Source organism: Esox lucius, chromosome 9 (assembly GCF_011004845.1).
Source record: "Esox lucius isolate fEsoLuc1 chromosome 9, fEsoLuc1.pri, whole genome shotgun sequence".
Classification (NCBI taxonomy): Eukaryota; Metazoa; Chordata; class Actinopteri; order Esociformes; family Esocidae; genus Esox; species Esox lucius.
In genome coordinates, this window is record NC_047577.1 from 2,245,831 (window position 1) to 2,271,584 (window position 25,754).

Consider the following 25,754-nt stretch of genomic DNA (forward strand, 5'->3'; position numbering starts at 1 on the left):
AGCTCAGTTTAGTGACCGTCCCTGCATTAGTTAAATGAAAATATAGCCCTTTTCTGTTTGAAAATGTCCCACTTGTCTTCTGCCATAGCAAACGGTCTGGCACTGAGACGTGTGTGTTTTTCAGGTTGAAACCATTCACTTCCTACAAACTGAGGATGATGGCGAGTAACGATGTGGGGGACAGCAACTACAGCAGAGAAACGGATACTGTGACCACATTACAGGATGGTAGGATGGGAGGGGCGGAGGAGGGATGGATGGGAGGGGTATGGAGGGGGGAGGGAGGGGGAGGGCGTAAGGATAGGAAGGGGCCATTCTGCTAAGGAACGACATACTGTGTTTTATATGTCCAGATCAAGAGGACCTTTGTTTCTCTCTTTGCAGTTCCTGAAGAGGCTCCTGTGATATTAGCAGTGAAACCTTCTACCACCACATCTGTACTGGTACAGTGGCAGGTAAACACACACACACACACACACACATGTTCACACACACGCACAAACACACACATTCAGACACAGACACACACTCACACACACACACACACACACGGTTTGTACAGCTACCCTCATGGGGACCAGAAAATAGAAATTGCATGCTCCCTTGCCCTAAACCTAACCCTAACCTTAACCTCAATAAAGTAACATTTATGCCTGACCTTTACTTAGATGTAATGCCTAACCTTAACCCTAAACTTAACCAACAACACCTGGACCTTAAATAAACCCCAATTCTAACTATAAAATCAATTGTAAGTTTGACCCTAAACCTAAACCCTGAGCCGGAAATTGACTTTTGCCTCACGGGGAACAGCAAAAGGTCCCAATTAGGTCAATTGGGACATTTGGTCCCCATTCGTTCACACACACACACTCACACACACACACGCACAAACACACACAGACACACACTCACACACACACACACACACACATGTAAAAGGCCTTAGATTCAGTTAGTTTAATATTCTAGCTCCTTCAGCTGTACCACCAGGGTAGATACTGCTCCTCCATCTGACTGCTCCTCCATCTGACTGCTCCTCCATCTGACCGTGCCTCTAGCTGACCTGTAAGGTCACGAGACCAACTCAAATTCTGGACTAAACAAGAAACAACATGACGTGAAGATCCGTGGCCGAGTCAGTGCCGACTTCACACTTCAGACAAATTCATAATAAGATTTCAGCAGGCTGTGGTGTAAAATGGGAGGTGCCGTGTATAGTCAATGTCCTCTTTGATGTGCTTTGGTGTAACCAAAAGCTCCTATCGATAAAATACTAGTACGGCCAGAGAATCTTTTACTGTGATGTCCCCTTGAGTCTCCCTGTAATAGTGATAAAACGTAATAAAAGCAGTTATTCATTCAGCTCATTAGCACTATTTGTTACTAAAATCTCAAAGCAGCTAAACCCAAAACGACATAAGCTATTGATATTGTGATGTCACTCTAACTCTACCCGGGTGCCGTGTTTTAGAGTCCCAATGAGGGAAGTGTTAACGGCGTTCTGGTGGGTTTTCGCCTATATTACCGGGAGCTCCTAGTAAACTCTACACCCACGACCGTACCACCAGGAGCCATGGCAACATCCAACAAAAACACCTGTGAGTATGAACATAGAATAACACTTTAAAGTGTATCTTGTAGGTTTTCACTCCAACCCCATTTGGTATTCATTTACTTCAACCAGATTATTATTAGAAATTCATCTCTAGGAACAGGGTTGGAATTTAAACCTGAAGTGGGGTCGTTCTCTAGGAACAGGGTGGAAATTCAAACCTGAAGGAGGTCATGAAAAAGTGATGATTTTTCTATCTTGTCCAGCTCTCCATTGCTCTTCTTAATGTTTCCATCTCTCCTATCATATTTCCCTCTTTCTCTTTTGCAGCTTTGACCAGCTTTAAGACAGTGAGCAGTGCTACCTTAACTGAATTTGAGTTAACACGTAAGAACACACACACACACACACTAATTCAATCAGTCCCACAACACACACATATAATCACAATACACACAACATGATGATTTTATCATTGAGTTTTATTGTCAGCATATGAAACAGCAGAAAGACCCCAAGGCAAAATGTTGCGAATTTCAGGAAATCTCAGTTTTGCAGTTTTAGATTCCTGAATGTCTCCCACACAAACACACGCACATATTTGCAACACTTATCAGAACTGGATATAGTCCAAAATACAGTTCTCTTAAATGCAACAGCTGTGTGAGATTAAAATGCATAAACTATTGACAATTGCAAAGAAGCCATTGCATAATGAGTGTAAGAGAGCCAATCGAATGCAGACATTGGGGTTGGACTTGTTTTCACTAAATGTAAGGTTGCATATGTTTTCATACCTATAACATTCAAGCATCTTAGCTGACTCTTTCATTCGGACCAAATTACATTGGTGCTTGCATACATTATCATACCTTTTCTGGGGAGGGGGGGGGGGGGTTCCTGGCCTCTCCATGGAAGCCACAACTCTGACGTTGTCGGCATCGGATCCCACTACCCGAGCTAACCGTGACCTTTGAACTTAGGTGCCAATGTTTATAACCACTTAGAACCTTTTGATATAAAGTACTGGTCAAAAGTTTAGACACATTTATTATAAATGGTTAAGTGTGTCCAAACTTTTGACTGGTACTATATGTTGTGTTATGACATTGATTAAATGGTAATGTTCAAAAAGGACCCTGTGTCCAAACAGCTTGCTCTATTTTACCACCCAAAGGACCCTCTGTCCAATCGGCTCACTCAATTTTACTACCCAAAGGACCCTCTGTCCAATCGGCCCACTCTATTTTACCACCCAAAGGACCCTCTGTCCAATCGGCTCACTCAATTTTACTACCCAAAGGACCCTCTGTCCAATCGGCTCACTCTATTTTACCACCCAAAGGACCCTCTGTCCAATCAGCTCACTCTATTTTACCACCCAAAGGACCCTCTGTCCAATCGGCTCACTCTATTTTACCACCCAAAGGACCCTCTGTCCAATCAGCTCACTCTATTTTACCACCCAAAGGACCCTCTGTCCAATCGGCTCACTCTATTATACCACCCAAGGGACCCTCTGTCCAATCAGCTCACTCTATTTTATCACCAAAAGAGGATTTGGAGCAGCCCCCTGCCGATCTCATGTCAACTCCCACCGCGGCTTGTTTACCTAAGATGGCAGCATTATTATTCATGATTGATGTCATCTAGAATATTAAACACACGGTGGAAATGTTTTGTACCAAAATAGCAGCCACCCGTTGAGAAGATCAACCACTGTCTTTATGGAATTATCCAAAACATGTTTTTTTTACAACTCTGTGTGTTATTGGGCAAGAAATGTATATTTTATGTAATGGTTTCGTTTTGTGACTAGCATGTTAATTCACGTTCATCTAATCAAACATCAAGAGTTTTCTATTCCAAGACAAACACTTAGTATTTCTCGATTGCTTTCTTTTTTCAATTAGGGGTCCTGTAAATCCCTGACAATATATCAGCTCTGATAAACACTATTCCTCAAGTCATCGCTTAAGGTGCAAGTAGTTGATTAATCCAAATTTGAGGGAAACGAGAGGTGCATTTTCATGTGGGCTTGACAAAAAACACACAAACTCCCAACACACACACACACACCTAACCCTCAATCACAACTCTTCTGTTGCAGAGCTGAAGAGGTTTAAACGCTATGAGATCTTCATGACTGCCTATAACATCATAGGAGAGAGTCCACCCTCTGAGCCGGCCACTCTGTATGTTGGAGAAGCAGGTACACACACACACCTGCTAACACAAACTAACACCTACACACACACACACACACATACACACACTGTTCACAAACACACTCTTAAGCACACCAGCATTCTTATCTCATTAGCAGAACACCTTACAACACTCCCCCCGTCCCTCCCCCCTCCCTCCCTCCCTCTCTCCCTCCCTCTCTCCCTCCCTCCTTGCCCCCCCCCTCCCTCCCCCTCCCTCCCTCCCTCTCTTGTCTCTCACCCCTCTTTCTCATCTCTCTCTTCCCCCAATTTGTCTTTTGTACTTCATCCTCTAAAATGACATCATCACTTTGAAAGCCTCACTCTTCTACGTGTATGCGTGTCTGTGTGTGTCTGTCTGTGTGTGTGTGTGTGTGTGTGTGTGTGTGTGTGTGTGTGTGTGAGTGAGAGAGGAAGAGGTCATCCGTTCTGTAATGACAGTCCAACCTTGTTTAACTTTCACCAAAGAATCCATTAGATGGACAGGAGCGCAAATATGTACACCCCCCACAAACACACACAGCCTCACACACTCATTCACTCACACACTTTCTCCCATACACACACTCACATTCTTCCTCACACACACATACCGCCACACTCAGATATTAATACAAGCATATTCCTATGTTCTTTCCCACAGTGACAGACCAATCTCACACTTTCCTCTTCAATCACCTCAGTCACACTCAACCAGGCAGTGTGTGTGTGTGCGTGTGTGTGTGTGTGTGTGTGTGCGTGTGTGTTTTCAAGCTCTTGGCAGGCGCCACACGTTTCACGCGGAGGCAGTGAGAGGTGATAATGATGAAACAGGGAGATATGCCCTGGTGTCTGGCCTTAGGATGTGTGTGTGTGTGTGTCCTTAGGGCCCAGCCTGGGTGGTTTGATATCAATTACAACAAGAATACAGAGGGAATAAGGGGACTTTGTGTGTTGCTGATTACCCCCATTAACCACCGGCACGCAAGCTGTGGCACAATGTGGTGACCTGAGCTTTAACACCACCAACTGGCATTCACTAAGAAGCCTGTTAGCACATCATTAACCTCCATTGATCCTCATTTCACCAACATGGCTGATCAATGAAGACGTCAGTGCTTGGAGAAGAAGGGACATCACGAAGGCATAAAGACACGTGGAAGAGGTCCCATGTCAAATGTTTTCAGGGGACTACTTTGTTGAAGATGCAAAACATTTAGTCTCATGTGCCACGAAGAGGTGAAAAGACCTGGGAGGATTATGGAATGTGTATGATGGAAATGAATTATGTGAACAAGGTCAGGAGACTGGTTTAACAAAAATACAATGGAACAGAATACATAAGTAAAAGCATTTTAGTTTGGGTTTTTTTTGGGTTCAAAACATTCTCACAGAACAAAACCTGAACTATACTTTTTTGGTTGAGGAGGCCAACCTCCTGACCAACACTGGAAGGTCAGTTAACACTGTCAAATCCTGTTCACACAGGAGGTATGTCTGTTTAGAAACAATCAATAACATGAATGAGAGATTCATTTATGCTAATCTTGGTGTAGCTTTCACTCCATCAGACCTGTCCCTCCCCATCTCTCTCTCTTCATCTCTCTAACGGAGGCTGTTTCTCTGACCATCTCTAACAGTCTCCTCTTCTCTCTCCAGCCCCCTCTCTACCCCCTGAATCTATCAGAGTGCTTCCTCTATCTCCTAATCTGCTGGAGGTGACCTGGGACCTCCCACCCCCCCACACACACAACGGACTCATCCAGGGATACAAGGTAACACACACACCTCCATCATCATTCTGCGCACACACACACGCACAATAGACTTAACTAAGGTTACAGTCTAACACACGTGTGTACTACACACACACTGCTTCACATTTTTACGCAGATTCTCTTTTGGAGTCAAAGGGAAAGATAGAAGGCTTTTATTAAAATGTAGACATGCTGCATGAACTTTCTCCCCCTCTCCTCCCCCTCTCTGCTCCCCTCTCCTTCCTCGCCTCTTCTCGGAGCCGGGTTAGAACTTCAAACACAAGGTTATCAGTACTCCTGTAGACACATTCATTTTTAGAGGAAAAAAGTGAAGTGAATGCGGTATTAGCTGAGCAGAGGAATGAGACGGAGGGTTCTGTTCCCTACTGAACCCTGATTACAGAGGAGGGAACAAGGGAACATTAAAAGTCAGACAGACAGAATGATGTAGGATGAGGAGCACACAGGAAGGAAGGAGAGAAACATGGGACAGAGAGGAGAGGGGAGGAGAAAATGGAGGGGAGTGGTGTGAACGAGAGAGAAAGGGAGAGGGGGAAATGACAGAGAGAGGAGAGGAGAAAGGAGAGGGGAAAATGACAGAGAGAGGAGAGGAGAAAGGAGAGGGGAAAGGAGAGGGGAAAATGACAGAGAGAGGAGAGGAGAAAGGGGAGAGAGGTTAGATAAGATGGAGAAAAAGAAATGAAGAAGTGAAGGGGGAGAAGAAGTGAAATTACTTTAGCAGAGTTTTCGAATCCATTTTCCCTACTATTCTGTATTAGATTATTCCAGTTCAGCAATTATTAGGTAATCAAAGGCTGTTCATTCTGCTGTTATTATCAGCTCGTTCTGATATAGAATTAATGGCAGCTCCCTTTAATAACACACTACAATGCTACTCTGTAATATAAGTCCACATTGCTCCTTTAATAACACACTACCATGCTACTCTGTAATATTCGTCCACATTGCTCCTTTAATACCATGCTACTCTGTAATATTCGTCCACATTGCTCCTTTAATAACACACTACCATGCTACTCTGTAATATAAGTCCACATTGCTCCTTTAATAACACACTACCATGCTACTCTGTAATATTTGTCCACATTGCTCCTTTAATACCATGCTACTCTGTAATATTCGTCCACATTGCTCCTTTAATAACACACTACCATGCTACTCTGTAATATAAGTCCACATTGCTCCTTTAATAACACACTACCATGCTACTCTGTAATATTCGTCCACATTGCTCCTTTAATACCATGCTACTCTGTAATATTCATCCACATTGCTCCTTTAATAACACACTACCATGCTACTCTGTAATATTCGTCCACATTGCTCCTTTAATACCATGCTACTCTGTAATATTCATCCACATTGCTCCTTTAATAACACACTACCATGCTACTCTGTAATATTCGTCCACATTGCTCCTTTAATACCATGCTACTCTGTAATATTCGTCCACATTGCTCCTTTAATAACACACTACCATGCTACTCTGTAATATACATCCACATTGCTCCTTTAATAACACACTACCATGCTACTCTGTAATATAAGTCCACATTGCTCCTTTAATAACACACTACCATGCTACTCTGTAATATACTTCCACATTGCTCCTTTAATAACACACTACCATGCTACTCTGTAATATACATCCACATTGCTCCTTTAATACCATGCTACTCTGTAATATACTTCCACATTGCTCCTTTAATAACACACTACCATGCTACTCTGTAATATACATCCACATTGCTCCTTTAATAACACACTACCATGCTACTCTGTAATATACTTCCACATTGCTCCTTTAATACCATGCTACTCTGTAATATTCGTCCACATTGCTCCTTTAATACCATGCTACTCTGTAATATATGTCCACATTCCTCCTTTAATACCATGCTACTCTGTAATATAAGTCCACATTGCTCCTTTAATACCATGCTACTCTGTAATATAAGTCCACATTGCTCCTTTAATACCATGCTACTCTGTAATATACTTCCACATTGCTCCTTTAATACCATGCTACTCTGTAATATACTTCCACATTGCTCCTTTAATACCATGCTACTCTGTAATATACGTCCACATTGCTCCTTTAATACCATGCTACTCTGTAATATACGTCCACATTGCTCCTTTAATACCATGCTACTCTGTAATATACGTCCACATTGCTCCTTTAATACCATGCTACTCTGTAATATTCGTCCACATTGCTCCTTTAATACCATGCTACTCTGTAATATACGTCCACATTGCTCCTTTAATACCATGCTACTCTGTAATATACGTCCACATTGCTCCTTTAATACCATGCTACTCTGTAATATAAGTCCACATTGCTCCTTTAATACCATGCTACTCTGTAATATACGTCCACATTGCTCCTTTAATACCATGCTACTCTGTAATATACGTCCACATTGCTCCTTTAATACCTTGCTACTCTGTAATATACGTCCACATTGCTCCTTTAATACCATGCTACTCTGTAATATACTTCCACATTGCTCCTTTAATACCATGCTACTCTGTAATATACGTCCACATTGCTCCTTTAATACCATGCTACTCTGTAATATACGTCCACATTGCTCCTTTAATACCATGCTACTCTGTAATATACGTCCACATTGCTCCTTTAATACCATGCTACTCTGTAATATACGTCCACATTGCTCCTTTAATATCATGCTACTCTGTTATATACGTCCACATTGCTCCGTATTGCTAATACGTAAACGGTGTAATTTGGGCTCTGATTCCTTCCCCAGTAAGTGAGCACTAACCCCCTGGGCGAAGTGTACACTGGTAGTGAGCTAGTATTCGCTGCACTAGTGTACACTTCACTTCACTAGTGCATACTTCAGGGTAGAAGAAAGTAAAAAATACTTCCAAATTTTCCAACATAACTTCTTGTGTGTAACTTCCTGTTTCCTGTGATGTCACTAGGTCCATTACTGGCAGCGTGACTACCAGAACCAGACGGAGAAGGTGACCGTGGTGTTTGTTCCTGACACGCGTGTTCGACTGGCCAACCTCACGTGTTACACTCCGTACCTCGTCACACTTTCTGCCTTCAACGCGGCCGGGGATGGCCCGCCCAGCGAACCCCGAAGCGCCAAGACGCTACAGGCTGGTAGGTTTGCACAGGAAGGATGTGGGTCTGTTCCTGGTGTGTCTGTTCCTGGTTTGGTTCTGTTCCTGGTGTGTCTGCTCCTAGTGTGTGTGTTCCTGGTTTATTTGTTCCTGGTGTGTCTGTTCCTGGTGTGTCTGCTCCTAGTGTGTCTGTTCCTAGTGTGTCTGTTCTTACACTGTATATTAATGAAAACATCCTCCCCCTAGCCCCCAGCCAGCCCAGTTTCCTGTTGTTTTCCGAGGTGACGGGATGGAGTGTCAACGTTTCCTGGGGGGCACCCAGTGCTCCTAATGGAGTGGTGGAGGGGTACAGGGTGGTCTACCAACCCACACAGCCTGTACAGGGTAACTAACACACACCCATACACAACACACACACTCACATATACACACTTATACACCTGGCTTCTAGTAGAGACAGGCTTCTAGTTGAGACAGGCTTCTAGTAGAGACAGGCTTCTAGTAGGGACAGGCTTCTAGTAGGGACAGGCTTCTAGTAGAGACAGGCTTCTAGTAGGGACAGGCTTCTAGTAGGGACAGGCTTCTAGTAGAGACAGGCTTCTAGTAGAGACAGGCTTCTAGTAGGGACAGGCTTCTAGTAGAGACAGGCTTCTAGTAGGGACAGGCTTCTAGTAGGGACAGGCTCCTAGTTGAGACAGGCTTCTAGTAGGGACAGGCTCCTAGTTGAGACAGGCTTCTAGTAGAGACAGGCTTCTAATAGAGACAGGCTTCTAATAGGGACAGGCTTCTAGTAGAGACAGGCTTCTAGTAGGGACAGGCTTCTAGTAGAGACAGGCTTCTAATAGAGACAGGCTTCTAGTAGGGACAGGCTTCTAGTAGAGACAGGCTTCTAGTAGGGACAGGCTTATAGTAGAGACAGGCTTCTAGTAGGGACAGGCTTATAGTAGAGACAGGCTTCTAGTAGAGACAGGCTTCTAATAGAGACAGGCTTCTAGTAGGGACAGGCTTCTAGTAGGGACAGGCTCCTAGTTGAGACAGGCTTCTAGTAGAGACAGGCTTCTAGTAGAGACAGGCTTCTAATAGAGACAGGCTTCTAATAGAGACAGGCTTCTAGTAGGGACAGGCTTCTAGTAGGGACAGGCTTCTAGTAGAGACAGGCTCCTAGTTGAGACAGGCTCCTAGTTGAGACAGGCTCCTAGTAGAGACAGGCTCCTAGTTGAGACAGGCTCCTAGTAGAGACAGGTTTCTAGTAGAGATAGGTGTCTATTAGAGACAGGCATCTATTTCATTAATGCACACAGCTCCATCTAATGCTACAGGAATGCTGAGTAGATGACCAAAACAAGGACCACCCAGTCCCTTTTACTGATCAGTTAGCTTGCTAAAGCCTCCCATTAGCTTGTCAAATGGTGAGGACATCTAATAGCAAACAGTCAACGCACACAATATCTAATGAGCGGAACTACAGCAGGGTGAAGCATTCTGGGTATTCTGAGTGACAGCCAACAGGCCTGGTCCCAATATTAATGATAGCCCACAGTCCCAGACACCTAACATTCCCTGGTATTAATGGGCTACTAGTCGGGTCTTACCAAGCAGTTCTGTGACCAGGCCAAACCACATGATGTGTGTTTGTCTCCATGGCAATGATGCCGCTCTCTTTCACATAACACTGCATAGTGTTTACAGTACTCACTGAAGTTTACAATGTATACAGTACTCACTGAAGTTCACAATGTTTACTGTACGCACTGAAGTTTACAATGTATACAGTACTCACTGAAGTTCACAATGTTTACTGTACGCACTGAAGTTTACAGTGTATACAGTACTCACTGAAGTTCACAATGTTTACTGTACGCACTGAAGTTTACAATGTATACAGTACTCACTGAAGTTCACAATGTTTACTGTACGCACTGAAGTTTACAATGTATACAGTACTCACTGAAGTTCACAATGTTTACTGTACTTAGTGATGTTTACAGTGTGTAGAGCACTCAGTGATGTTCACAATGTTCATAGTACTCACTGATGTTCAATGTTTAAAGTACCGTCTGAAGTTCACAGCATTCACTGCAACAGTTCATTTGGAGCCAACCCTTATGTTGTGGTTCACAGTATTCACTGCAACAGTTCATTTGGAGCCAACCCTTATGTTGTGGTTCACAGTATTCACTGCAACAGTTTTTTCATGTTGTGTAGGCGTGAGCCGGGTGGTGGCGGTGGATGTGAAGGGAAGTTGGCAGCGCTGGTTGAAGGTCAGAGACTTAACTAAAGGAGTGACCTACACTTTTAGTGTCCAGGCCCGGACCGTCAGCTATGGACCGGCCATTCTCAGCAACATCACGGCTCAGCCGCTGCAAGGTAAGGACGCAGTGTGTGTGTGTGTGTGTGTGTGCAAGCAACCGAGTGTGTTTGCGCATCTGCGTGTGTCTGTTATATGCGTAAAATGCCCCTTCCTTTGTTTCCCAGGTACCCCTGGTTCGCCCATGGAGATGTCCATCACCAAGTCCTCCACTGCACTGACCCTTCATTGGTCAGAGGGAGACGCGGGGGCGGGACCTGTTATAGGTTACGTCATTGAGGCTCGTCCTTCAGGTGAGGTGACATGTGTTTGTGTCTCTGTTGTGTTTCTGAATGTGTGTGTGTGTGTGTGTGTGTGTAGGTCTGTGTGGCTGTGTTGTGTTTCTGAATGTGTGTGTGTAGGTCTGTGTGTCTGTGTTGTGTTTCTGAATGTGTGTGTGTGTGTGTGTGTGTGGGTAGGTTTGTTCGGCTGTGTTGTGTTTCTGTGTGTGTGTGTGTGTGTGTAGGCCTGTGTGGCTGTGTTGTGTTTCTGAATGTGTGTGTGTGTGTGGGTAGGTTTGTTCGTCTGTGTTGTGTTTCTGTGTGTGTGTGTGTAGGTCTGTGTGTCTGTGTTGTGTTTCTGAATGTGTGTGTGTGTGTGTGTGTGTGGGTAGGTTTGTTCGGCTGTGTTGTGTTTCTGTGTGTGTGTGTGTGTGTGTGTGTGTGTGTAGGCCTGTGTGGCTGTGTTGTGTTTCTGAATGTGTGTGTGTGTGTGTGTGTGTGTGTGTGGGTAGGTTTGTTCGTCTGTGTTGTGTTTCTGTGTGTGTGTAGGTCTGTGTGTCTGTGTTGTGTTTCTGAATGTGTGTGTGTGTGTGTGTGTGTGTGTGTGTGGGTAGGTTTGTTCGGCTGTGTTGTGTTTCTGTGTGTGTGTGTGTGTGTGTGTAGGCCTGTGTGGCTGTGTTGTGTTTCTGAATGTGTGTGTGTGTGTGGGTAGGTTTGTTCGGCTGTGTTGTGTTTCTGTGTGTGTGTGTGTAGATCTGTGTGTCTGTGTTGTGTTTCTGAATGTGTGTGTGTGTGTGTGTGTGGGTAGGTTTGTTCGGCTGTGTTGTGTTTCTGTGTGTGTGTGTGTGTAGGTCTGTGTGTCTGTGTTGTGTTTCTGAATGTGTGTGTGTGTGTGGGTAGGTTTGTTCGGCTGTGTTGTGTTTCTGTGTGTGTGTGTGTGTGTGTGTGTGTGTGTGTGTGTGTAGGCCTGTGTGGCTGTGTATTTCACCATCTGATTGGGACCAGAAGTCCTCAAAAGAATAATAAAACAAGAAAGAATTGCCCTTGTTAGGACCTTCTGCTGGTTCCCATGAGGGCAAAGGTGAGAAGTTAGATTTAGGGTCAAATTTACGATTGGGAATATTGTTAGAATTTGCATCACTTTTAGGTTTAGGCTAATGAAGACACTTCTCTACAGAAGACAGGAATTACTCTCTTCTCTACAGTAGACAGGAAAGACTCTCTTCTCTACAGTAGACAGGAAAGACTCTCTTCTCTACAGTAGACAGGAAAGACTCACTTCTCTACAGTAGACAGGAAAGACTCACTTCTCTACAGTAGACAGGAAAGACTCTTATTTACAGTAGACAGGAAATACTCTATTCTCTATATTAGTTTGGTCCAACTATTTTCTTTTCAGTTGATTCGCTTTAAATATTTATCTTTCTTGCCTATTCTTCTGTCCTTCAAATGAATTCTTGTGACATTTATACTTCCTGTGACATTCACTCTCCTTGTTCTTTCTCTCCAGATGAAGGGATATGGGATTCATTCATCAGGCTCCTCCCCCCGAGCAGCCGGTCGGTTACTGTGGAGATGGACCGTCTGAGGTCGGGGGTCGGATATGAGTTCCGTGTCATTGCTGTCAATCACTACGGTTACGGAGAACCCAGCACGCCTTCCGCCTCCCTCGCCGGTAACACACACTCACCTGACACGCATAAACACAGCTTTCACACATTAACTACACACCGAACAGACACCAACCCAACACGTATACACCCAAATACACACACAGACAAACCTGATCTCTGGTGTTAGTTGCCACGTTACACTCTGCTGTCATCTAGTGTCAGATTGAAGCAGCAACACCATTCAGACTGTCTCTGGTTTCACCTAACAGACTGACTGTCTCTGGTTTCACCTAACAGACTGACTGTCTCTGGTTTCACCTAACAGACTGACTGTCTCTGGTTTCACCTAACAGACTGACTGTCTCTGGTTTCACCTAACAGACTGACTGTCTCTGGTTTCACCTAACAGACTGACTGTCTCTGGTTTCACCTAACAGACTGACTGTCTCTGGTTTCACCTAACAGACTGACTGTCTCTGGTTTCACCTAACAGACTGACTGTCTCTGGTTTCACCTAACAGACTGACTGTTTCTGGTTTCACCTAACAGACTGACTGTTTCTGGTTTCACCTAACAGACTGACTGTCTCTGGTTTCACCTAACAGACTGACTGTCTCTGGTTTCACCTAACAGACTGACTGTTTCTGGTTTCACCTAACAGACTGACTGTCTCTGGTTTCACCTAACAGACTGACTGTTTCTGGTTTCACCTAACAGATTGACTGTTTCTGGTTTCACCTAACAGACTGACTGTCTCTGGTTTCACCTAACAGATTGTGGAATTCACATTATTGGTATCTCTCACTGTAAATATCTGAACTCCAATTCTTGGTGTAAATATTCATAATTAACATATTGTTGTCTCAATCTCTTTTCTTCTCCCTTTTCCTGTGTTTGTCCCTCACTTTGCCTCTCTCCCTCTCTATATGTCTATCTGTCTCCCACTCTCCCTCTGTCTCCCCCTCTGCATCTCTCTCCCCCTTTCCCTTTCTCTCCCCTTCTTTTCTATCCTCATGTCCCCCTCTCCCTCTATCTCCCTCTTTCCATAGCCCTTTTAGACCGTCCATTCTATGAGGAGTGGTGGTTCCTACTGGTCATTTCTTTGGTTGGTCTGATGATGGTCCTGATGTTGGTGTTCACCCTCCTGCTGCACGGACAAAACCGCAAGAGCTGTACCTCAGGTAACAACTAACATACCTGTCTGTCTGTCTGTGTGAGAGAGCTGTACCTCAGGTAACAACTAACATACCTGTCTGTCTGTCTGTGTGAGAGAGCTGTACCTCAGGTAACAACTAACATACCTGTCTGTCTGTCTGTGTGAGAGAGCTGTACCTCAGGTAACAACTAACATACCTGTCTGTCTGTCTGTGTGAGAGAGCTGTACCTCAGGTAACAACTAACATACCTGTCTGTCTGTCTGTGTGAGAGAGCTGTACCTCAGGTAACAACTAACATACCTGTCTGTCTGTCTGTGTGAGAGAGCTGTACCTCAGGTAACAACTAACATACCTGTCTGTCTGTCTGTCTGTGTGAGAGAGCTGTACCTCAGGTAACAACTAACATACCTGTCTGTCTGTCTGTGTGAGAGAGCTGTACCTCAGGTAACAACTAACATACCTGTCTGTCTGTCTGTGTGAGAGAGCTGTACCTCAGGTAACAACTAACATACCTGTCTGTCTGTCTGTGTGAGAGAGCTGTACCTCAGGTAACAACTAACATACCTGTCTGTCTAATTCTGTCTTCCTATGTGTGTTTCTATCTGTGTGTCTGTCTGTGTCTGTCTGTGTGTGTGTGTGTGTGTGTGTGTGTGTGTGGGTGTCTGTGTGTGTGTGTGTGTGTGTGTGTGTGTGTGTGTGTGTGTGTGTGGGTGTCTGTGTGTGTGTGTGTGTGTGTGTGTGTGGGTGTCTGTGTGTGTGTGTGTGTGTGTGTGTGGGTGTGTGTGTGTGTGTGTGTGGGGGGGGGGGGGTGTCTGTGTGTGTGGGTGTCTGTGTGTGTGTGTGTGTGTGTGTGTGGGGGGGGGGGGGGGTGTCTGTGTGTGTGGGTGTCTGTGTGTCTGTGTGTGTCTGTGTGTGTGTGTGGGTGTCTGTGTGTGTGTGTGTGTCCTTCCTGCACTGGGTCGATTACATTGGGACAGAGTTATTTTCTGTGACCATGGAAACCCTGGCAACAACCTCAGGAGATGAGAAGAGGGAGGGAAGTTGAGAGGAGAGGGGGGCGGGGCCAGAGAAGGGATCCCAAACGAAATGAATATCACAAACGCTGTTTCCGTAGAGTAACACCATGTCCCCCATTACAGAATCCCTGTGTAAAAGACATGGACAGAAATATCTCTGTTCAGTTGACATGGTGGAGAAATATCTCTGCTCTGTGGACATGGTGGAGAAATATCTCTGTTCAGTGGATATGGTGGAGAAATATCTCTGTTCTGTATATTGCCTTGAAAAAACTATTCGATGGGACATGGCTAATTTTACCTCTTTTTGCTGCTGGCAGTGTTTTTGCTGGAAACTCACCACTAGAGGGAGCATTTGCTTATTTTCTTCATGGAATCTGTAGCCAGTTGGATGGAAGACAAGCTACTTCATCTGTTTGTTCCAGGGAACTTCGTTGTGGTTTGTTTTGGTTAACATATCGACTCTCTCCCCCTCCCTCTCTACCCCTCCCTCCCTCTCTCTCCACTTCCCTCTTTCTCCCCAAACCTCTCTCCCCCCTCCCTCCCTCCCCCCCCTCCCCTCTCCTCCCCACCCTCCCCTCTCCTCCCCACCCTCTGTCTCTGCTTCCCTCTCTCCCCCCTCTCTCCCTCTCTCCCCTTCCCTCTCCCCCCCATCTTCTGTCTCTCCCCCCTCCCTCTCAGGAAAACAGGTGTCAACAGTGGAGGACTCCGTCACCCTTGACAACGGAGGCTTCACAGCTCTGGAACTCAACAGTAGAACCCTGAACAGCAGAAGCTCGTTCCTGAAGAAGAATGGAACCCGGTAAAGAACGAGACAGACGGAGGAGAGAAAGGGATGGAGGAGGGAAAGGGGAAAGAAGAGAGGGAGCAGAGAAGAGGGGTGTTTGGTCATGGCACGCTTTTGTTAATAGACAAATTTGGGGAAAATATTCAGGCAAAAATCGGGGCAAAATGTCCCCAAAATGTGGTTGAATCAGAAATATTTGACTAGTGAGGAATCTTTCAACATTTGGATGAAAGGCAATTGTTTGGCTTAAGTGTTGGGGCCAAGTTTAGGATTAAGTTGGCGATAATGTTAGGGTTAGGTTGGGGATAAGGTTAGGGTTAGGTTGGGGTTATGGTAGGGTTAAGTTGGGGATAAGGTTAGGGTTAAGTTGGGGATAAGTTTAGGGTTAAGTTGGGGATAAGGTTAGAGTTATGTTGGGGATAAGGTTAAGGTTAAGTTGGGGATAAGTTTAGGGTTAAGTTGGGGTTACGTTAGGGTTAAGTTGGGGATAAGGTTATTGTCAGGTTGGGGATAAGTTTAGGGTTAGGTTGGGGATAAGGTTAGGGATAGGTTGGGGTTATGGTAGGGTTAAGTTGGGGATAAGGTTAGGGTTAAGTTGGGGATAAGTTTAGGGTTAAATTGGGGATAAGGTTAGAGCTATGTTGGGGATAAGGTTAAGGTTAAGTTGGGGATAAGATTAGGGTTAAGTTGGGGTTATGTTAGGGTTAAATTGGGGATAAGGTTATTGTCAAGTTGGGGATAAGTTTAGGATTAGGTTGGGGATAAGTTTAGGATTATGTTGGGGATACGGTTAGGGTTAGGTTAGTGATAAGTTTAGGAATAGGGGATATGGTTAGGGTTAGGTTAGGGATAAGTTTAGGATTATGTTGGGGATATGGTTAGGGTTAGGTTAGGGATAAGTTTAGGATTAGGTTGGGGATACGGTTAGGGTTAGGTTAGTGATAAGTTTAGGAATAGGGGATATGGTTAGGGTTAGGTTAGGGATAAGTTTAGGATTAGGTTGGGGATACGGTTAGGGTTAGGTTAGGGATAAGTTTAGGATTAGATTGGGGATACGGTTAGGGTTAGGTTAGGGATAAGTTTAGAGTAAGTTCTAACATTAGTAAAATCTAGATTTTTTTTCCCAATATGGTGTCGTCATTTAACTAGCTAATTAAACATGCATGTGTGTGTGTGTGTGTTTTTCTGTGTGTGTGTGTGTTTTTCTGTGTGTGTGTGTGTGTGTGTGTTTTTCTGTGTGTGTGTAGGTCTCCTCCCAGGCCCAGTCCTGGGGGTCTCCACTACTCAGATGAGGATCTGTGTAATAATTACAACAACGGAGCGGTTCTGACCGACAGCACCACTATAGAGAAACCAACTGACATGTCAGGATCCGAGGTACACACACACACCCACCCACACACACACACACACACACACCCAGCCCCTCCCCCACTGACCCTCCCCCCTCCCTCCAGGTGACGGACAGTGACTACGAGGACGACCAGCACCCTAAACACTCGTTTGTGAACCACTACATGTCTGACCCCACCTACTACAACAGCTGGAAGAGGCAGCCCAAGGGCCTGAAGGGGTTAAGTCCGCCCTACGCCTACGAGGAGTGTGCCAGCGCCGACGCCGAGCCGTACTACCAGACGGTGGTGACGCAGCACAGTGCCGGGGGGGCGTACACACCGGCGGGCCTCCCGGCGCACACACACACACTGCCGCACACACACGGCAACCCCGGCACCAACCCGCCCGGCTCGCGCACGCCCATCACCGGCTTCTCTTCCTTCGTCTGAGGGGCGCGCACGAGTCAACCGTGCACACACACAAACACACATCAGCTCACACACACACGCACACGCGTCAGCACCGACACGGAGCGGAGATGAAGTTTGGAGAAAAACCGACAGGAGGACAGACAGGAGGAGCATGAATACATTACCTTATACACACCTCCCCTACACCTCCCCCCTCTCTCTTTACAGCCCTCCTTCTCTCTTCCTTCTTCCTTCCTCTTCCCTCCTCTTCCTCTCTATCTCTTCCTCCCCCTTTTCTCTCTTCCCCCTCAACCCCCTCCCCCGTCTCCCTCCCCCACTATACAGTAAGTTAGTGTATACTTAGAGTACACTTTTTGGTGTATACTGTTTATTGTGCACTTCTAAGTTTATATCTTATTGTATACCTCCTAGTGTATACTTGTTAGTGTGTACACTTCTCCCTCTCTGCCTTGTTAGTTCATGTTCCAGTCATAACACAGTGCCAACGTGTGTGTTTAATCAGTCAAAGACTTACTGTTGAGACCTCACTTTGTACATACACAGGCACCCGTGCACCCACACACACACACACACACCCACACAAACACACACACACACATTTCACAAGTCTCTGGAATGGGTGTGGTTCTGCACTGTCACAGAATGGAAAAGTGATTTCACAACTGCCACAGTGATGTCAAGACTGGAACCGTGATGTCACAGACTAAAGCACTGATGTCACAGACTGAAGCGGTGATGTCACAGAACAGAAAAGTGATGTCACTACTGGATAAGTGAGGTCACAGACTGAAACAGTGATGTCACCTAATAGAAAAGTGATGTCACAGACCGGAACTGTTAGAAGGAGGTCACAGCTTGGAACCATGAACAGTGGAACTGAACACTGTGTTGGAAGAAGCAGGTGGAGGTGAAGGTTTTCAGGGTAACACCGAAGACACTGAAGCTGTTGAAACAGCACTTAAAACCCAGGAATTAGAAGTATATCGATAATCATCTCTGGCTTGCCTTGGAGGAAGAGGAGGAGGAGAGTTGAGAGCACTTAAGCCATCATTACCTTTGTTCTTTCATTTGTTTAGTTTTACACCTAAACGTATGTGTGTCTGATCCCTGTTCCATCTTTCACTCCTGTCAGTGGAAGCGTTGTGGGGTTGACCAGGGAATGGGGTTCTGGTCTGCGACATGACCGCTCCTCTAATGCCCTGGTTCATGATGTGTTGCTACACTGGAATCGACACTGTCCTTCTGTCTAGTGTTGATTTAATGTTATTTTGATGGTCAACTCATTTCTCTGGTCACTGTACACAGGGATCTGTGTGGACCACATGTGTATATTTTCACTACGTCTTTTTGTACAGAAGGAACTTTTTACTGTACTAGTCTGAGTCTGACACAGCAATCTGTTTATTAGCACACAGTACTATATAGTTCTCCATATAGTGGGAAATACAGTACTACTATATAGTTCTCCATATAGTGGGAAATACAGTACTACTATATAGTTCTCCAAATGGTAGGAAATACAGTACTACTACAGAGTTCTTCATATGGTAGGAAATACAGTACTACTACATAGTTCTCCATATGGTAGGAAATACAGTACTACTACATAGTTCTCCACATGTTAGGAAATACAGTACTAGAAAGGTACCCAGCAGCACCAACAAATCTCTGTTAGCACTCCTTGCTCCCTCTCCATCCATGAATCCCTCCATCCATCCCTCCATCCCTCCATCCATCCATCCATCCCTCCATCCATCCATCCATCCCTCCATTAATCCCTCCATCCCTCCATTACCTCCAGAAAGGAGAGACGGTAGACAGAGGCTGAATGTCACATTAAGTGAAGAATGGTGATGTTGTCATCCCTTTGGTTGTCATATGCACTCTGTTAATAAACAGTCAATCTCTGGCTCTGTGTGTGTTAGTGTCTGTGTTTGTGTGTGTGTGTGTGTTGTCAGGCTGTATATTGCTGGAAGTTTCCTGCAAATATCCAGATCTGATCTGATTGGGGAGGGGATTATTCTGGCAGAGGGGAGGGGTGAATGGAGAATCAGTACAACCAACCGAGAATGTTTATAAGAAGTGGTGGGCAGGGCAGGGGAACAAGAAGACAGTATTGCACTGAATGCAGACACAAAGCAAGACAGATTTAAAAAATTTAAATTCATTTTGGGTGACAATTATTTGGGAGACAACATGTATTTGGGTGACATCAAGTCTTTGAGTGACAAGTATTTGGGAGACATTTATTTGGGCGACAACATGTATTTGGGTGACATCAAGTATTTGAGTGACATGAAGTATTTGAGTGACAACAAGTATTTGGGTGACAACAAGTATTTTGGTGACAAATATTTGGACAACAACAAGTATGTGTGTGTCAACAACAAGTATTTGGGTGGCAACTAATATTTGGACAGCAAGTATTTGGGTGACAACAATTATTTTGGAAACAGGTATTTGGAAACAACACGTATTTGGGTGATCCTTTGAGGACCAAGAATCTGCATGAGTATCAAGGAAAGGTCTTGTTTTGGTCCATTTTTTGTCTGAGGAACAAAAACTAAACAGAGTAGCAGTAACAATAAACTTGTGTGAAGACCTCCAGGGATTCTCACATGCTGAACTCCAGTGAGAGGCAGTTATTTTGGTGAAAACCTGTTATCAGAGAGGTCAGTGGATTGTGGCCACAAATACTGAGATGGCAGAAGGTCTCTAAATACACAACGGGCGAATGTTGAAGACGATGGAAGCTAAAGGTGGTCATGTTTTACTATTCATACTTTTTTGGAGCCTTTATTTACACACTGTACCGTAGGTGGCAGTAATGTACCAACACCTTTGATTGACAAACGCTAATAAACCTCAGAAGAAGAAAGTAGCCACGAATGTTACGTTTACGTTAGCTAGGTTGTTTTTTAACAAACAAATACGAACATGTTGAAGCTTTAGACCATTTGTGTGCATAGACATTTGTGTTGTAATGAGATTGCAAATTTATACGGTTTTGCATTTGCTTTTATATTCACTACGCTAATTTCTGAGTAGCTAGGTAGCTAGCTAACACCCACAAATATGAGTTCTCTAAACTGCTCCCCTCCTGCTAAACAAGAGGTCTGCTGGCCCGAGAAGACAGGTCTCGTGAAAGAGGAGGTTGAAGAAGAGGATTTAACAGTTAAAATAGAAGTAGATATTACAGTGAAAGACGAACAAGTTTCGTTAACAGAAGAGGAAGCTTTCGGGGTGAAAGAGGAGGATGTTACTGTGAAAGAGGCTAATGTTACCGTGGAAAAAGACATTTCTGTTAAAGGAGAGGACGTTTTTAGATTAAAAGAAGAGTTTGTTACGGTCAAAAAAGAGGATGGAGATAAAAAAGTTAAAAAGGAGGAGGGGGAGAGGATTGTTAAGGATAAAGAATCTGAAGAGGCTTTTGGCGTGAATGAGGAGAGGATATACACTTTGGAACTGGAAGATGCGGGACATCGCATCAATACCAGTGAGTTTTGTTTCACATTCTTGAATATGTTCTGTACTAATGTGTTAAAACACCAAATGCCACTGTTTTAATTAAAAAGTCTAATCCTGGGTAAAAATGAAGTACCTTATTGTGATTACTTTAATTTAAAATGGTCCACCGAAAAAATACCTTTTCAACCAGTAATTAGCTTAGGCTATAGTCGGGAGGGGAGAACTGTTATCGGCAGGTTGGAATCCAAGGGGGTTCTAATGAAGAGAGGGCAGCAACAAGTATGACATTGAGATCTTCTTTTAAAGCAGTAGACACATCAAACCACAATGCAAAAGTCAGTCATGGCCACTAGTTCTGCTTATTGAGCCAATAGAGTTGGATAAACATTGCTTGACATCGCCATTGAAGGCAGTCGCCATTTCAGTATAGTCAAAGGGTAAGACTTAAAACCATGTCCTTCCTGATGTTAAAATCGACTAGGTGGGACTTGTCTCCCTGATGACGTGATGGGGGTCAATCCCAGGCTCGGGAGAGTTGATGATGAAGACCTGCCTCTGAAGCAAATCTCGCCAAGCCTTTCTCTGTCTTATTAAAGTGTTCAATACTCACCAGCACCTGTGCCCTTTGAATTAATTGATAAACCAACAGCTATGATTGAGCTAGACCGAGCAGCAGAGCAGGAGGAGGACATCTGTCCTGCACAAGTTTTGATCTTGTAACTCAAAGTAATGAGCTTTGATCATGTTCTGCCTAGCACTTTCTTTTCCAAGCCTGTAACAATCTGTTGAATGGTTGATGTCAGTCTACTTTCAAACCATATGGTAGCCTAAACAATCAAAAGCAGTTAAGGTGTTTATTTGATTGTCTTCACACAAAGCAAATAAGTGGTATTTCTGCCCACTCAACTCGGCTGACAGCCTTTTAGCAGCTAGGTGATGATCGAACATGCCGTAGCAGCAAACCGTGGCAAAAGGCTGGACACTCAGAGCCAGGTATTTTGGAAGGTTTAGCTTTTTAACACGTGTGATAGGTCATGTGGACGGGACACTAGCTGGCAGTCTGTGACGGCTGATACATGTCCGATTTGTTTAGGACAGTTTGCGGAGGATCAGTAAAGTGTGTATTTCATAATAGATTTGGGTTGCCCATGATCAGCCTGTTTTCAGACTCTTATGCTAAATCATATAATCTTACAGGAGGTATAGCTCTAAAAAAGGGTATCAAATTGCCACTTTTCATATTTTCTTTTATCCAAAAATCTAATTGCCAGAACAATTTGAGATATAAAAAAAATATTCACATGGACTCTTTTGATGGAATCACTCTTTAATCATGGGGTTGTTTTATTCAGGGTAATATTCATTAGTGCATATTGTAGCAAAGCGTTTTGCAAAAGCATTATTGGAAAATGTCTGCTGGTCATCTGTCCCCATTTCAGACAGTTTTCTTCATTTTTTACGTAGTGTATATGACCCTGATCCCTGATTCTGTTTCTCTTTGACAGGAGAAAGACCAGATTCAGAGGAACCAGAGCCTGACTCATCCCACCCTGCAAGACATCACTGCTCCCAGTGTGAAAAGAGCTTTAACTGGTTAGGGCACATGAAAAGGCATGAGAAAATCCACACTGGAGAAAAGCCATATGACTGCTTTCAGTGTGGGAAGAGTTTTTCCTTATTAGAGTACCTGAAATTACATGAAAAAATACACTCTGGAGAGCGGCCTTACCAATGCTCTCAGTGTGGAAAGAATTATATTCAGTCATCACATCTCAAAGCGCATGAGAGGACACACACAGGAGAGAAACCTTTTCATTGCTCCCAGTGTGAAAAGTGTTTTACCTCTTCAGGAACCCTGAAATCACATAAGAGAACACACTCTGGAGAGAGGCCTTACCAATGCTCTCAGTGTGGAAAGAGATTTTTCAGATCAGGGGAATTGAAAATTCATGTAAGAATACACACAGGAGAGAGGCCTTTCCAGTGCTCTTTGTGTGGTAAGAGATTTAACCGATCAGGGGAACTGAAAAAACATGAAAGAAAACACTCAGGCGAGAAACATTTTAAATGCTCTCATTGCGGAAAGCCATTTTTCCGATCAGCCGAATTGATAATACATGAAAGGACACACACAGGAGAGAAGCCTTTTCACTGTTCTCAGTGTGGTAAGAGTTTTAACCAGTTAGGGACTCTGAAAAAACATGAGAGAATACATACAGGGGAAAAGCCCTACAAATGCTCCCAATGTGAAAAGAGATTTGCCCAGTTAGGGACTCTAAAATCACATGAGAGAATACACACAGGAGAGAAGCCTTTCCACTGCCCCCAGTGTGAAAAGAGTTTTTCCTCATCAGGGTACCTAAAATCACACAAGAGGACACACTCTGGGGAGAAGCTTTTCCCGTGTACTCAGTGTGGAAAGAATTTTAATGTATTAGGGAGTCTGAAAACACATGAGAGAATACACACAGGGGAGAAACCTTACAAATGTTCCAAGTGTGGGAAGCGCTTTACTCAATCTGGAACCCTGAAATCTCATGAGAGAATACACACAGGAGAAAATATGTTGTAGTGATCTGATTGTTGTAATGTGGAAAGAGATTGAGCCACAGGGACCCTAGAATCACATGACACACACTAGAGAAAGATTTATAAAACTGGGTATTTTGCCTTCTTTGTATTTGTGTTATACCCAGTTAATTAATATTGAAAGGCACAGAGTACAGTAGGAATGTAATGAAACAGTCATTTTAATTATAGAGTATAACTGTATCTAATGTATTTACTGATTAATAAAGGCTCTTTTTCTAAATGCTGCTTTTTATCATAGTCTGTAAATCATTTTGGGAAGGAAAACAATGTCATTATTGTCATTAATTGTTTGTCATATTTCATAGAATCTGGAAACATTGAATTGAATCACTAAGTAAATTTACAGATGCTCAGAATTTTGCTTTTATAATGGTCATGTTGGTGGTACACTATACAAAGTATCCTAAATCTTCACCTGAAGCAAAATATTTTTTTTGCTGAATCTTTGTACAGGACATTATTATATGTAAGAAATGCATATCAGGTTATCTAGAAATGTATATGATATTCTTTAAATTATGTAAATATCTTTTGTTACAATATAAACGCTAGTAGTAAATGTTCCTAAATTGCTTTACCCATTCCGATCAACAGAGGGCGATGTATTTCTTTCCGCTTTCTGTGTGACGTATAATTTAGTGGACTGTACAGGCTGCTGCTTCAACAATAACAACGCAGCAGCAGCTGATTGAAGCACGTCGGTGGCTTGTTAATAATTCAAAACAGTCTAATGAGGATTCATTTCAAGATTTGATTGTATTAACCTCAGTGTTTGAAACGGCAGTGTATTGTGTAGTTACATTACTCCATGAGTTTCAAATGTACACGATCAGCTAGCTAACTTTTTAAATTACCTGCTGTAGCTGTAGGCAAATCACTAAAGCTTAATAGCTAGCCTACAGCAATACACCATGAGCTCACTTAACTGTTCCTATCCTGCTGAAGAGGTCTGCTGGACAGAAAAATAAATTATAGTAATAGAGAAAGAAGAAGAGTCTGTCACGATTAAAAACGAAGTAGAAATTGTGGCAATTACAGCGAAAGAAGAATACGTTTCTGAAGAGGATGAAGCTTTCGAAGTGAAACAGGAGGATTTTGCTGTGAAGGAAGACATTTCAGTAGAAAACAAGGAAGAAGCTTTCAGAGTAAAAGTCGAGGGAGATGTTACTGTGAAAAGGGAGAGTGGTATTGTGAACGAGGAAGACATTTTATTTAAAGTAGAGGAAGAAGCTTTCAAAATTCATGAGGATGTTACTGTGATAAGTGAAAATGCAGTTAAAAAAGTGAAAAAGGAAGAGATGAATGTCATGATAAAAGAAGAGGAAGGTGATTTTAATGGGGAGGGGGTGCCTGAAGATCTGAATAACACCAGTGAGTTCTGTTTTATTGTCTGTGTTGCCTAATCATAAGACTGTTACCATGGCAACTCCATGTATGATTATTCTAAAAAACATAGCTTGAGATAATGCTTAATTGTCTCTACAAGCCAGAATGTTTAATTCAATTACATTTAAATGTTGTATATACTGGTCTGTCGGCATGTATTTTTGGTTAGCATTTTCAAACTCCTGATGTGATGCAGAAAAGCCATAGACAGTGGCTGACAAATGAAGTTCCCTCCCAATAAGATGACGTTTCTGAGGTTTGTGTCGCTACAAAACGGAAATAGAAACAGCTGAACCCGCATAGGACAAGAGTTAAAGTTCTTTAAAATGAAGTGTACTTACAATTCTATCCTGCTGTCAGACCTTTAATAGAAGAGGTCGGGATCATTATAGCATCCAATCCCACATAAGCAGGCCGTCATGTTGAGGTCTGTTTCCGAATGGGTTATAAAGTATTCTGATTACATGACCTGATGGGTTGTTGGAAGTTCCATCCCATTGGCTACATTAAAATGGTGGATGCCTTCAACAAGTTTTTTCCCACGTCCTCTAATCATCTCTATGACTAAACAGCTCAAAAAACTGTTTGTGTGATTCGACACAAGGAAGGCCCGGAGAAATATTCACATAGAAAAGCATTTTTTTAAGAACTGACGAGCTGCAGGTTATACTGGCAACCTTTGCAACAGTGTCCAGCAGCAGCTCTACAGACACCGCCAGCTGAAAGTCAAAATTCCCAGTTCATCATTTTCGTTACACTGTCTGTTTCGTCATCTCCTGA

General features: G+C 43.6%; 2 protein-coding genes across 2 annotated transcripts in view; both read left to right on the forward strand.

Moving 5' to 3' along the window:
• The window catches only part of sdk1b (sidekick cell adhesion molecule 1b), a 283,277-nt gene extending 265,500 nt beyond the window's left edge, over positions 1-17,777 (forward strand). Inside the window, 15 exon segments of the mRNA XM_034294030.1 lie at positions 125-228; positions 385-455; positions 1,475-1,601; positions 1,886-1,942; positions 3,666-3,767; positions 5,401-5,516; positions 8,475-8,661; positions 8,868-9,005; positions 10,827-10,988; positions 11,097-11,222; positions 12,700-12,864; positions 13,852-13,983; positions 15,657-15,777; positions 17,010-17,139; positions 17,220-17,777. Coding sequence (XP_034149921.1) covers positions 125-228; positions 385-455; positions 1,475-1,601; positions 1,886-1,942; positions 3,666-3,767; positions 5,401-5,516; positions 8,475-8,661; positions 8,868-9,005; positions 10,827-10,988; positions 11,097-11,222; positions 12,700-12,864; positions 13,852-13,983; positions 15,657-15,777; positions 17,010-17,139; positions 17,220-17,546 — 2,065 coding nt within the window. The 3' untranslated portion in view covers positions 17,547-17,777.
• A 2,621-nt stretch (positions 17,778-20,398) lies between these two features.
• LOC109614657 (zinc finger protein 501-like) lies at positions 20,399-23,790 on the forward strand. Its single transcript, XM_010865994.3, has 2 exons — positions 20,399-21,024; positions 22,502-23,790. The coding sequence occupies exons 1-2, from the start codon at positions 20,604-20,606 to the stop codon at positions 23,566-23,568; spliced, it is 1,488 nt and encodes a 495-aa protein (XP_010864296.2). The 5' UTR covers positions 20,399-20,603; the 3' UTR covers positions 23,569-23,790.
• The last annotated feature ends 1,964 nt before the right edge of the window (positions 23,791-25,754 follow it).

Bases quoted from the DNA above. Each gene is read 5' to 3' on its own strand.
- LOC109614657 (XM_010865994.3), top strand. From the start codon at position 20,604: ATGAGTTCTCTAAACTGCTCCCCTCCTGCTAAACAAGAGGTCTGCTGG. The intron at 21,025-22,501 runs GTGAGTTTTGTT...TCTCTTTGACAG, and splicing joins GGGACATCGCATCAATACCA to GAGAAAGACCAGATTCAGAG.